This window comes from Halyomorpha halys, unplaced genomic scaffold, assembly GCF_000696795.3.
Source record: "Halyomorpha halys isolate HHAL.00 unplaced genomic scaffold, Hhal_1.1 Scaffold85.1, whole genome shotgun sequence".
Classification (NCBI taxonomy): domain Eukaryota; kingdom Metazoa; phylum Arthropoda; class Insecta; order Hemiptera; family Pentatomidae; genus Halyomorpha; species Halyomorpha halys.
Window position 1 is genome coordinate 439885 of NW_027112611.1, and position 13355 is coordinate 453239.

Below are 13355 nucleotides of genomic sequence, written 5' to 3' on the forward strand. Positions count from 1 at the left end.
AGAGAGAGAGAGAGAGAGAGAGAAAGAAAGAGTTTTATATATATGTAAGTACATATTCCCACATATAAATTAAATAGAATGTTGATATACTGGAAGATTGCTGATTGACCGTGTGTAAATAAATGGAATTTGGTCCAGGTGCAGTCAAATAAAACTCAAATAGTAAATTGGTGTACTATTTTTATTTGAGCCAACATTTCGCCCCATGTTGCAGGGCTTTGTCAGGGCTAAAAAAGATACAAACACATAAGTACAAAAAAAATTAGTGGAAAATAATAAGGGTATACAATGAAATGTAAAATTTAATAAGAAAAATTAAAGGTTATAAAAAATAAATGAAAATGGTAATAGTAACAGATAAAGAGAAGAAATATTAAAGAAAGTACAAATTAAGAAATGAAAAGGGATAAGAATAAAATCAAATGAAAATGAACAAGACAGAATTCATACCTGTTTTGACGGAAGTCAAAGAGTCACTCTTTAAAAAATTTATTAATATAAAACAGAACTAAGAATAATGGATTACTAATGAAATATAAAAAAAAATGTACAAAATTGCTTGAAGGCTTCGTAATATAAAATGCTGAGAGAGTATATAAATATTAATGTATATGATATGTAAGGAACTTTTTAAAAATGAAGACATAAACCAATTACACATCAACATCAATTGATGTATTATAAAGCAATGTAATGAAATTTGATGAAAGTTACTTTTGCTTATCTAATAGACAATTAGATAGACTTCTTATTAACTTGAAAAGAACTAATGCATTAATACGAAACACAATTATTGATATTAGATTATAAATGAAATATAAAACAAATTATAATTACTAAATAACTCAAATTAAACATTTATCAAATTAAGTTGCAATGTTTTCACTCTTTGCAAGCAGAGGAAGAGAAGCTGCAATTGCTTTTATTTTCTTATATTGTAACGATAGTATTTTGTATTCAAATAAAAACCCTCAATCTGAGGAATAAGTAAATTAGTTTTCAATGCAAATGTTATATCGAATTTAAAATTATAAGTTTCCTGTTTTGTTTTTTTTGGCCAAGACTCCCGTTGGAGTCCTATACTGCCTAACTATGGTTCGGGGTCAAAGTTTTTCATTTTGTGGGGCCGCCACTCAATGAAAAAGTCAAAACCCCAGGCCAGATTCGAACTAGCACCGCCAATATACATCAAATTGGTAAGACTTTTGCCTTAACCACTGAGCTACGGGCGGCCCTAGATTATAAGTTATGCATGTAATAAAACTACTTCATAGAATGGTGCCTACAACAAATGTGTTAGAATCAATTATCAACTCTCATCATCTCTTTATTTGTATGCATATGTGTATGTATGTATTTGCTGATTTATGGTGGTTATGAAATATTTGCTAAATTCTTTCAAAACACTCAAGAGATATTACTGAGTAACTTGAGACATCAAATTTAAAATTGGTTGAGTAGGTCGCTCAAAAAATTTAACTCATTTAATACAATAATGTGTTAGTGTTTTGAGCTAAATTTTCTCAAAAAGAATCACAGGAGCTCATCGAATAATTTGAGCCATCAAACTTAAAAATATGTTGATTCGTTCACTCAAAAAGTGTTACATACCTACAAATGAGTAGGTCATGAGACAACCTCAAATACAATACCTTCCTTTCAGCTCTGCTGTAGTTAAGTAAAAATAAAATTTTAGGTAATTAACAAACATAAAATCTCTGAATCCAAAACTTTAGAGAAATATTACAATTTACTTTATGTTTGGGCGCCATTTTAACTTACTTATCAAGTACATTAATACTAAATTAACATTTGTAGTTAATACATTTTCTTAAGTGTTAAATTAGTATATATATAAATATAGTTACATTGTAATAACATTGTTCATTAATGAATTATAATTAAAATGTTTTTCAGATTATTACAAATTAAATAGTATGTAAGCAATTCTTTGACGATCCATGGATGTAGGTATGATGAAAAAGAAAGACCACAATTTTTATTACAATCATAACTATTTTTTGTTCCTTTTTGACCAAATTCCCGGCCACCTTCTTCATAAATTGCGTATGCATTCTTTACAATTTCTTATTATTTAAATTACCAAAAGTAAATGCATCATTTTATTCCAAGTCGATAAAATCCTACAGAAAGATCAAGAAATTGGGTTGAAATCTTGGATTTGAAATAGATGGAGATAAGAACCAGAGTGTTGAAAAAGATTATGAAATAATGAATATTGTGATACTTATCAACACTCTTACTTTCTTTGATATCTAGTGTTATGATTTCATTTTAGTTTAGTTTTGTCAAATTAACTCAAACGATTAAAGGAAACAAGTTTATTGTAAGACAAAAATTTGAAATTGTTAAACCAATTTAATTATATATGTATGTATAGTTGACCGTAAAAATTGATATATAGGAAGATGGTCAGGGTTGCGGTCCATAGTGAAACAAAAATAGTTTTCAAATATTTTTGTTTCACTATTGACCTATTCAGTATTAATAGTTTTCAACTATTTTTGTTTCACTATTGACCGCAACCCTGACCATCTCCCTATATATCAATTTAATTATAGTGTAACTTGCAAACCAGCTGCAGTAGAAGCTCTGGAAAAAAAAAAAAATTGGAAAAGATTTGTGAAAAACCTGAAACACTCTATTGTAGGAAATATGAATAAAATTTTATATTGGAATGATTCAGTTGTTTCTAATTAACGTTGACCACAACCTGATAATTTTGAGTGCATACAAAATTTTTTCCCATTATGTTTGTTGATAAAGAAAGATCATTTTACGATTATAAAAATGTTTTTAATGATAGAAGCTTAGTCTCCTTGCAAATGTATTGAAATCTTGTAATCAATTATAATGAAGTACATATCATTGGCTAGTTTTATTTATATTATGTGTGTGTTGTCAATCAGTATTTTAATACAATCATCGATAATTATCTTTTATTACTAATTGCAAGTTTCTATTACTTTTATATTTTAATTTTTAAAAGATTTCTCACAGTCAATTTTTTTATCTATTTACATACATATTTTTAATAAATTTACAAACTTGCTATTTCTTATTTTTTATGTGTTTTAATTATTCTCATATTCATATGCATTTTATTTATATTTTTTTAATACTGCCAATTAGTTATCCTTTTTCAAAACAAAGAATGCTGTTTCTCATGTGTTGCTAACTGCAAATTGAAATTTTTATTTTTAAAAATTATATCATATCATACAATATTTAAAATAAATTTCATTTAAGTTTTAATCTTTCTTCCAATTTCTTTTTTAGTTCAGAACTTTTTCTGGGTACATTAGTTGTATATTTAAATATTTTGTCTGCTTTATTGCACATTTGAAGATTTTTATTGCATACTCTATGATATATTCTAAGAGTTTTTCTGCATAAAAATTTAGGCTCTAGTCACAAGTTCTACAGTTAAAGATATTTAACATTTATTTTCATGAGCTTAGGCCATTTACCAACAATGCTGGTCAATAGCTTCTGACAATAAATATGTCTTCATCTGACAATAAATATGTCTGACAATTTTTTTTAAGGCTATATTTCTAATAAGTGGTTAATTTTTTCAGCAGGTTTATTTCCAGTCTCTGATTGTCAAGAAAAAAGTTAAGCATATAAATAAAGCATACTACAAAACCTATATAAAGTACAAAATATAACTCTTATCAGTATTGATATTATTGAGCACTATAAAGTGTTTTTGTATTTTTAAAACAGTATCATTGGTATTAATTAATGGTAAGTGATCACTGGTTGAAGGTAAAACATTGTAATTAATAAACATTTGAACGTTGTTAAAGTTTTTGCATGTTTTATAACGGAGAGGTTTATATTTTTTAAAAGTAACTTTTTACTACAAAAGCATCCGAGTCAAAATATTCATAGAAGATACATCAAATACTAAAATCAATTGAATGCAGCGGTTTATTCAAAGAAAGGTAAAAATTCCCCTAGAAAAGTATGAAAACACAAAATATAGCTCAAATCACTTCTTTTTTTTTTTGTCCAAATCCAATGTGTTAAAGAGAAGTGGTAAACAAATTAGAAGCCGAACTTAGATGGAATATCGAATGTTTCCGAAAGCAGACGAATGGGACCGAACCACAGTGAACTAATCGATCTGAACTCAAAAAGGCAATTATACAAGAAATTCGTCATTAGTGTAATAAACTAAATATGAAGTGATGTTAGGGCTTATAATGCTCACAAACCAACTCTTCGAGTACCTAAAATAAATTCATTAGCTGTCACTATAATAAAAATTAGCAATGAAAACCTATTTGGAATCATTAGAAAAAAAATCTCGATATCCAAACATTCTGAGGAAAAGAAACATTTGATTGGAAATTGATATCGGTTGAATCTGTCTGGTTTAGAATTCAACCCGACATTCCATCTAAGGTCAGTTGCTTAGTAAGCAACAATGATTCGGTGGTAGTAATGCGAATGAATGATGTATGTTGATGAGAATTTGAGATAAAAGAGCTTGTTTAATCTAGTTAGAAAGGCGGATTATCAGAAACAATCGCATACTTTAGATGAGGGTGTCTTTACTTTTTTTATATGTTGCCTAGGTTGGTGCAATGTTGAAAAATTCAAGTTTTCCGATTTCTCAAACTATTTGGATATATTACATAAATATTTTAGAAAATACGCTAATTTTTTTATTTCATCCTATTTTTCCAAATATCTCCAAAAATTATTGCTCTAACAGAAAATATATACAATATTTGTTCTTAGTAATCTACATATCCAATGTTTTAGACTAATACGAAACCTGTAGCTGTAATTTTTCCCACGATACTACTCTATTAAATTAATTTTTTTTTTTAAAGCAAGAAAAGTTTAATTTTTATATTGGTTATTGCTCAGTAGCAACTAATTGGATAATCGTTTGATATAATAACATTTGTGATAAAGTTATATTGCTGATATTGTAGACGAAACTGTCTATAGCAGTTCTAAGACTCAGATATACGTTTTGAAAACATATGCCTTGAACTGTCATCTTTTTTTAAAGATGCGGTTAAAATTAAGCCTTGATAGGTTGCTATCAACTACAGATGCTGATGAGATGAATTCCATCAGGAGTTTATCGTCAGGTGCAAACATGGTGGGGAAACAAAAAAGACTCAGTCAGGCTTCTTTCCTAATGAATCAGAGAAGGATCCACTAACTTATTTCCTTATTCAATGCGTTTCACGTATTTGAAAAAGAGGAATGCATGTGGATGCGGGAAAGCACGTTTGCATTGTTCGTTACCATGAAAATATTGTTATGATATAATGACATTGATTTTGGTCAACAGGGTTGAAGAACGAGATGTTGCGGTACCAATTAACAGTACCTATGAACAACTGCAGTATGGAGGTATGGGATGTAATAGAATGATTCTTTGCGCGAAATAAAGAGGAACATTGCCTGGGAACTTCTGAGCGTATGCAAATTGTATAATAGGTATTTATAGAAAGATAACCAAGTATTCATGATGTAAATGTTTTTTCAATAGATTACCTTACCTAAAATCTTAAAAACATTGTATCTTTAGGAATACAATTGATTGAAGCCGTTTTTCCAAGATGGCGGTTTAGTAGCTGTGATAAGAAGAAGTAGAAAACTTGAATTTTTCAACATTGCACAAATCAAGATAACGTATTAAAGAAGTTACGAAACCCTAATTTTTGTAATCATTTATAAGAATCTTTTTTCACAAAAAGTTTATAAATTGTTGTGCAGAATTGTGTTGACAGAATGGAGAAATATTGCGCAAAATTTTGTCAGCCTCTCACACTGCAGTTTCTTCTCCAAATTTTTGAGGGGTCTGCAAACATTTTCTAAAATTTCTGAAAACTTTTGAACGCACTAAAGAATATTGAATACCCTCTCTTTTGCTAGGGTGAGAGGCTCTTGAAGTAAATGGTTGGCGCAATATATATGAATAATTAGTTGAGGATAAAAATGGACTTTCTGGATACTTCAGATTCATATGAATGAATGAATGAATGAATGAAAAAATGGTATGTACAAAATTATTCCAAGTAATGATCGAAGAAGAATCTGAGGTTTTCAACAGTTTTTTATTTTTTATTTTAATAAAGTAAGTCTCATTTTGCTAATCAGTATAATGAAAAGTATATCTTATAAATCTTTGTTACTTTTCAAATACAAAATAATGTCCGAGGAGAAGATGGTTGAGGTGCGGTCAAAGTGAAACACAAATAAGTTGGTGTAACCTATTTAATTGTGCCAACGTTTCGGTTAGAGTTTCTAGCCTTCTTCAGGGCTGTTAGCTTGAAAATCAAACGCCTAATTGATTAGAAGGCTAGAAACTCTAGCCGAAACGTTGGCACAATTAAATAGGTTACACCAACTTATTTGTGTTTCATAAGAAGATGGTTTACAACTATTTATTTTCCGACGTTTCGCCCCACTTTGCAGGGCTGCTCAAAGGAATTAGTTGAACAGCTAGTTTTTAGTCATTTGAGCAGCCCTGCAAAGTGGGGCGAAACGTCGGAAAATAAATAGTTGTAAACTGTTTTTGTTTCACTTTTGACCGCAACCCTGACCATCTTCTTAGATATCAATTTTTACGGTCAACTATATATACATATATTTGTGTTTCACTTTGACCCCCCTGGTACGTCATCCACGGTCAACTATCTCTCATAATTATAAAATAATGTCGAATGAGGTGTAAGTAGCTGACCGTAGATAAATATGAGATGGTCGGAGGGCGTGGTTAGCAAAAATACACAAATAAACAAAACTTATTTTGCATAATTCTTATCTCTACATTATTGCATTTTATCTTCTATTAGTATCAATCAACTACTATCTACTAACTTTATTGTGTATGTTTCCAAGTTTGTTTATTAATATTTTTATCATCTCTGAATTAAGGTTGTTATCTCGTTCTGTTTGGTAGTCCTGATGAATGCATGAAATTCAGGTCGAAACGTCAGCACAGATAAAAAAATTTTGTTTACTTATGTATATTTGCTGACGGCACCCCGGACCATCTTCTCCTCAAATAAAATATGGACATTAACTGGTATACTGTTTATTTCAGTTGATAACATGCTTTTTAGGAAATAATCTGAAGGGCCCTATTCGGAACCCACAGGATTCCTATACTTTAAAGTGCCCAGCTCCAACTTAGTTAAAGACGGCCATGATGGCGTGGCTTGGTATCGTTACAATGACTGAAAACGCTCAAGGACTCATGATATAGGAAGCAGTTAATATTAAGCTTAGACTACCATCTATTCCAAATAATAATTATTTATTTCTGAGAATGCATAATATTTAAAATATTAATGCTTCATCTAAACCGATATGCACTACTATAATTCTTGTTTAACACCTTTTCAACACTTTGTCGTATTATAAAACACAATTTAAAAACCAAACCAAGTGAAGCAAGTTTTAATTCTCTTTGAAATTTCAATAAAACATTTGTGTTTTTTATAATGTAATAAAGAATAAAAGTATTGGAAGGAATTGAGTATTAAGATAAAGTAACTTGATAGTTACCTCCTTCAGCGGTTATCTCGTCGTAATTCGGAACTGGCATGTTATGGTAGAGTTCTATGTTTGTGAAAATGCCGAATAACACAGGACATATTTTGACGGATGATGTGGTAGTTAATTACAAAAATAGTGACAGAGATGTAAGTATAATGTGTTACCTATCATTGAAGAAACAAAACCTCATTAGTTTAATTGGGTGCAATGTTTGTTTATGCTATCACTAAATCTTTATACTACGATAATGTAGACTCCTGTTTATAGTCATCTATATTCGTTATATTTGCTTACTAATTACAAATTTAAGATACACGTACATTACTCTTACGGTTTCTTGTTATGGTTTTGACTGTTCTTTATTTTTCCGAACTCTTGAATATAAAGTGTTTTTTTCCCCAAGTATTCTGTTATTTTAAATTACGATTATACTTTATATAATGGTCTATTAATTTGATGTTTCTGCATTGTAGCCAACTAGCCACGTTGGTTAAGATTACTAATACTTTTATCTTGCTTGAATTTACCGTTTTGAAGATATTAATGTTCAATTGCTTAAAGAAAGATAATATAATTTAGATGTGGTGAAATTTTTATAAGTAATTGAAAGTTTTTAAAAGAAAGTCATTAGTTGTCGACAAAATCTTTTTCATTGTATATGATGTTAAATATGAGTTAATATTACATATATTAAAGCTGTCATTGTTAATTTTGTTCAACGTAAAGTGTTTGAACTAAGTAATTGAAAGATAGTTTTATTAATCATTAGTAAATGTGTGATTTCCGAGACCTTGGTTTATCACAGATAAGAAAAACTATTGTTAACTTCGGAACTGCTTGTTTACATTTATTTCAAACAATCCAGTGTTTGTTTAAAAGACTGTCCTTCCACCTAAAACTTACCTAGTTGACTGATAACTTGTTTCTTTTATTCATAAATTATTATGAACCCTATCAATGATATGTCCAACAATATTTAATATTTAATATCTAATCAAACTGAGCCAGAACTTAATCGTCTTTTGTCCTTGTTATTAAAATACAATGTTACTCAACATGTTGTAATGTTGTCACAGAACTTATTATATATCTATTCATTAAATTTTCAAGCACTAAATAGAGTTCACTTGTAGAAACTTTTGTTGGGACAGATAATCGGTAAAAAAATTATATAAGATATGGAAAATATGTAGTTTAAAATATATATAATATTTATTCATTTCCATAAGATTCAAGTTGATTGCCTTATTATTTACTAATAAGTGATATAAGTCACTTATTATTATGTAATTTATCTGACTCATTTATGCCATTGAATATTTTATTAATTCTTTTATAGGACTTTTTTTTTTTTTACTATACTCAAAAACCTCCATTACTTAATATTTTACTTTTCAACATTACGTATTTTAAATCTGTTTTAAATATATATTAGTTTTATGTTTCAATGGAATATAATAGGGTTTCACACCGATTCATAAAATACTGCGTATGAAAATGTGTACCGCTACAACCCATGACTGGCCAGAGGTTCAGTACTTTGTAAGGAAATACTGTTTCTTGAACAATGGTTTTACAAGGAGGTGATTTGATTAAGTTCACACTCAGCCAACAGATTTTTCCACATTTCATATTTTTCAGCTACACACTTTAGGCTGGATGGAACCCCGAGGGCTCCCAAACCTACAGTTTGTCTTGCGGATACAGTAACAGATTAAATAATTTTCTGCCACAGCTGAATTTAAACCCGGGTCCTTGGAGTTAGTAGCACAGTGCCTTACACATTGTGCCAACCCATTCTCCAAGTACTGGTTATAAGATCTATTTTTATAGATGTTTTCTAGAAATCATGAAAAGAGCATCTTGGTTAGTTCCTACATCCTTCTTTCTTTCAAAATATTCTGCAGTACCTTTTAGGATTGGATAGCATTTGACCAAGTGGGCTTTGGCACATTGGAACTTTTTCCTATCTTTGAAACAGTCAGTGTACTTCATGCACTACTTCCTTAGGCTTCCTCAGGGTATTCTGCTGTCTGGGACTTATTAGAATAAGTTACATAGATGGTCTGCCATGGACTCTTCCTAACCTTGCATCAGATCCACTAAACAAGAATAAACTGTTTTGTTCTTTTTCAAAGCCTTTTCGGAGAGTTTTCTCATTAAAATATTAAGTCATGTGTACTTCTTTGTGGCTTGAATTTATTGTTGTTCGTTATTTCTTTTTATGAGATTATAAACTAATCTATAATCGATTTTTGATGCCTGGAGGCTTGGGCTCTTGTGATTTGATGAATTTCCCTATAAGGTAAAAAGCTGTTCACAACTATTGTTTCGAAAGAAGATAGTTGACCGTATGAAGTAGATTGTAGGAGGATAGTCTGGGTGGTGGTCATTAAAGGTATCAAAATAGTAAAAGAAAACTATTAATGATTCACCCCACTTTGCAGGGCTGTCAGAATGGAGCACTGAGAGACAAGAATGACTTTTCTTTTATTATTTTGATACCTTTATTGAAAGCCAACTGGACTATCCTCCTACAATGTTCGCAACTATCACATGATTTGCTAAGCAGAAGTCTGATATTGTTTCTCCATGATCCCTCCTTTTCTTTTCATTTGTTCCAATCACTTCATTTTGTCCATTGTTGTCCTTGCACATCACCATTGAAGTCACCTCTAATAATAGGGATTCCTTTGCTGTCAACTTCTATCTTCTATAGATTTTCAAAGAAAACTTCTTTCTCTATGACAGTGTCATTATTATTGGGATTTTATATAATTAATAGTACATATTCTTTGTACTCTACTGTTAAGTACATGATCATAATCTTTTCGCTTATGGCTCTCCAATTCATAATTCTTGTACATACGTCTTTATGTTCTATGCAACCTACTCCACTCCTTACATGTTTCTGGTGATTTACTTCTTAGAACAGTACTATATACTCTTCACTTTGTCCCTCTTCTTTTTCCTTTGTTTTTTTCCTGTTTCTGTTAGGCCTGCTCTATAAATTTGGCTTAATACTTTAAGCAGTTCCATCTTCTTTTCTCTAGTACCCATTACATTCCACCTACCTTGTTCCGTGCTGAGTCTTGTGCTAATTTTTTTTTTTAAATTGCTCCTGACTAAACATTGTGTGTGTATGCACATGTGTGTTTGTTAGCTTGTGTGTGTGATCACATATGTGATCTTTTATAGCAGTGGTCCCCATCCTTTTTTTGGTGGCGGAACTCTTATGGTAGAACCCTTTTTCTTTTTTTAAATTGCCGTTGTTCGAATATTCAACTTTTGCTTAGCTTCATATAAGCCCAACATCAATTTGAGCCTTTTAGTTCTAATATTTTCTTCGCATATTATATTTTGCTGCCTTTTCTTTTATAACTGTTCAGGCTTTAAGTTTTCAACTTGCCATTTAAGTTTTTAATTCGCTGAGAGAGTAAAATAAAATATTACACAGTGATCACTAAAAACCTTTTCTATATATTAGAGAATTAATTTTATGTGGATTAATTTATGTATCTATTAAGAACATCTATATGAATTTATGATTTTTATATTTCAGGATTGCTTGCATTTCCTAACTCATATTGACACATCATGTCACGATTTGGCTGCATTTGTTTCTCCAACTGCTAAAAGAGTTTATACATCAATTTTTAATGCTTGGTTTCTGAAGATTAATTTCAATGTAAGTTTATTTGAATTTAAAATAATTTATAGTTAGTTTTTTAATAAATTAAATACTTTCTTTTTGCTGTATTTAAGTTGAATTGTATGAATAATTATTTATTTCCTTTCTTAATATTCCTTTTAAGAGCTTCTATTTATTTTTCAGGTAAAGAATATGGATGTACAAGGTTTTGACACTAATAAAAGCTACAAACTAACTTATAAAGGGAACAAATATATTTATTCATTTATAGATGCCAAATTTTCAGCAGGTTCTGTTGCTCTTTTACTGCATGGTAAGAAGTTTTTTTTTCTCTCACTTTTCCTGGTTTATGTTTTATCATTCCTAAATTATGTAGTAGTATGTAACAATTATCAGAATTGTATAACTTAAAAAAAAAAATGGTTAAGTAAATCCTATTAACTTTAATTTTAATAGTGAGTTTCTTAATCCTTGCTGATTAAAGTTAGTTTTCATTTAATATTCTACTTGTATTTGTTGTAATTTCATCTGAATCTGCCTTTTACTTGTTTATTTCTTGTGGAGCATAATCCTGTTTGTTAATGCTTTGTCTAGGAAGGGGAGTGCGATGTCCCCAATGTGCGGGAGACACAGAAAGGTTTCTGTCATGTGTAGTATTTATCCCACTATCAATCAAACCTTGTCAGGCTTTGGTACTCTAAAGTCCGTAGCTCAGGTGGTTGAGGCACAGTTCTTAGTTTCCTAAGAACTGTGTGCAGCACCAATTTGAATCTGGCTTGAGGAGTGGACTTTTTCATTTTGTGGCGGTGGCAAAGTAGAGGGTTTAGTTATTAAAATCTGGGCCTGTTTCATTACACATTCTCTGTTCATTGATTGTACTTTCATTTTATACATTCTCCCCACTCCTTGCCTGCTATCTTCCACTTCCAGTCAAGAACTACTTTTCTCTTATGTCTTTTAGAATTGCCTCAGAATGGTTCTGGTCCTATAGGAAGGTACTCAGCCCCGTTTCTAGCAGCTTTCTCATTACCTGCAATTTCCTTATGTCCTGGGACCATCACCAGCTTTAGCTTCTTTGAGCATTCTAAGGCTTGTTTACTCTCTCTCAACAATGTAGAGGTGACCCTAGGTGACTCCAAGGCTTGAAGGGCAGTCAGACTATCTGAAAAAATGGTGATGCCCGTCCTTTCACAGCTGGTGACTTCAGGGCATGAAGCTGCCGACAAGATGGCAAACCCTTCTGCGTGAAAGACAGTCAAATATTTGCCTAGTGGGAAGCTTAGTTCTATGCCTGATTCTTCTATCTAAACCCCAGCTCCCATTAGTCCTGTAGAATCCTTTCTTGATCCATCAGTGAAATAGGGCAGATAATCTCCTGAGGTTTTCTCCTAATTTTGGTGTCCAAAGCGGGTTTTATCTAGTAGTGGTAAGCTGTATTGTAGTATTAGTAACTTGCTTTCCACCACTTTAGCTATTGTCCCATGACCAGTAACTTCTCCCATCTCTGTCCACTCTCTATTTTCTTTCATTCATAGATAGGTTAATATCGCTTCCCCTTTAATCGGTAAGTGGAGGAGTATTAAAGAAAGCAGGACTTCTAATGCCTTAGTCGATGTTGTGCGAAATGCCCCAGTTATGCCAATGCAGGCCATTCTTTGGATCTTACTGATCATTCGCACATGGGAAGCCCTTGGCAGGGCTATCATCCACACAATACTTCCATAGTCAATTCTCGGTCTTATTATTGCTGTATAAATCCATTACATAACCTTTGATCCAGGTGATCCCAACAGCAAAAAGGCTGCACTAATTTTTCTTTTAATTTCTGTCAAATGAAATCCCCCAGTTATTTTTGCGTCCAAGGTATTTGACATTTTGGCTTAATTGGAGTTGATTGCCAAAGAAAGTCGGGATTTGAAATGTACCCAATTCCAAGTAAATAGAATCAACTCTGTCTTTGATAGGTTTACTAAAAGCTTCATTTCAGTGAACCATGTCTGTACTACATTGCATGAGACTTCCATTAGTTCCATGATGGTACTCACGAACTTTCCAATAATGAAGATCACTCCATTGTCAGCAAATGCTTATGTGAATATCCTAGCACCCTCAAGTCTTCTCAATGGGCATCCAGTCACTGCCTGCA

General features: G+C 31.3%; 1 protein-coding gene and 1 long non-coding RNA gene across 2 annotated transcripts in view; both read left to right on the plus strand.

Annotated features, from left to right (window-relative positions):
• Nucleotides 1-5711, plus strand: part of LOC106677069 (uncharacterized) — a 12448-nt gene extending 6737 nt beyond the window's left edge. The window contains exons 2-3 of the long non-coding RNA XR_001342542.3: nucleotides 5342-5490; nucleotides 5582-5711. This is a non-coding gene — a long non-coding RNA (uncharacterized lncRNA). The remainder of the gene's footprint in view (nucleotides 1-5341; nucleotides 5491-5581) is intronic.
• Nucleotides 5712-7566: 1855 nt separating this feature from the next.
• LOC106677068 (5' exonuclease Apollo) overlaps nucleotides 7567-13355 on the plus strand; it is a 25034-nt gene continuing 19245 nt past the window's right edge. The window contains exons 1-3 of the mRNA XM_014414756.3: nucleotides 7567-7703; nucleotides 11120-11245; nucleotides 11393-11522. Of these exons, the coding sequence (XP_014270242.1) occupies nucleotides 7623-7703; nucleotides 11120-11245; nucleotides 11393-11522 (337 nt within the window). The 5' untranslated portion in view covers nucleotides 7567-7622. The remainder of the gene's footprint in view (nucleotides 7704-11119; nucleotides 11246-11392; nucleotides 11523-13355) is intronic.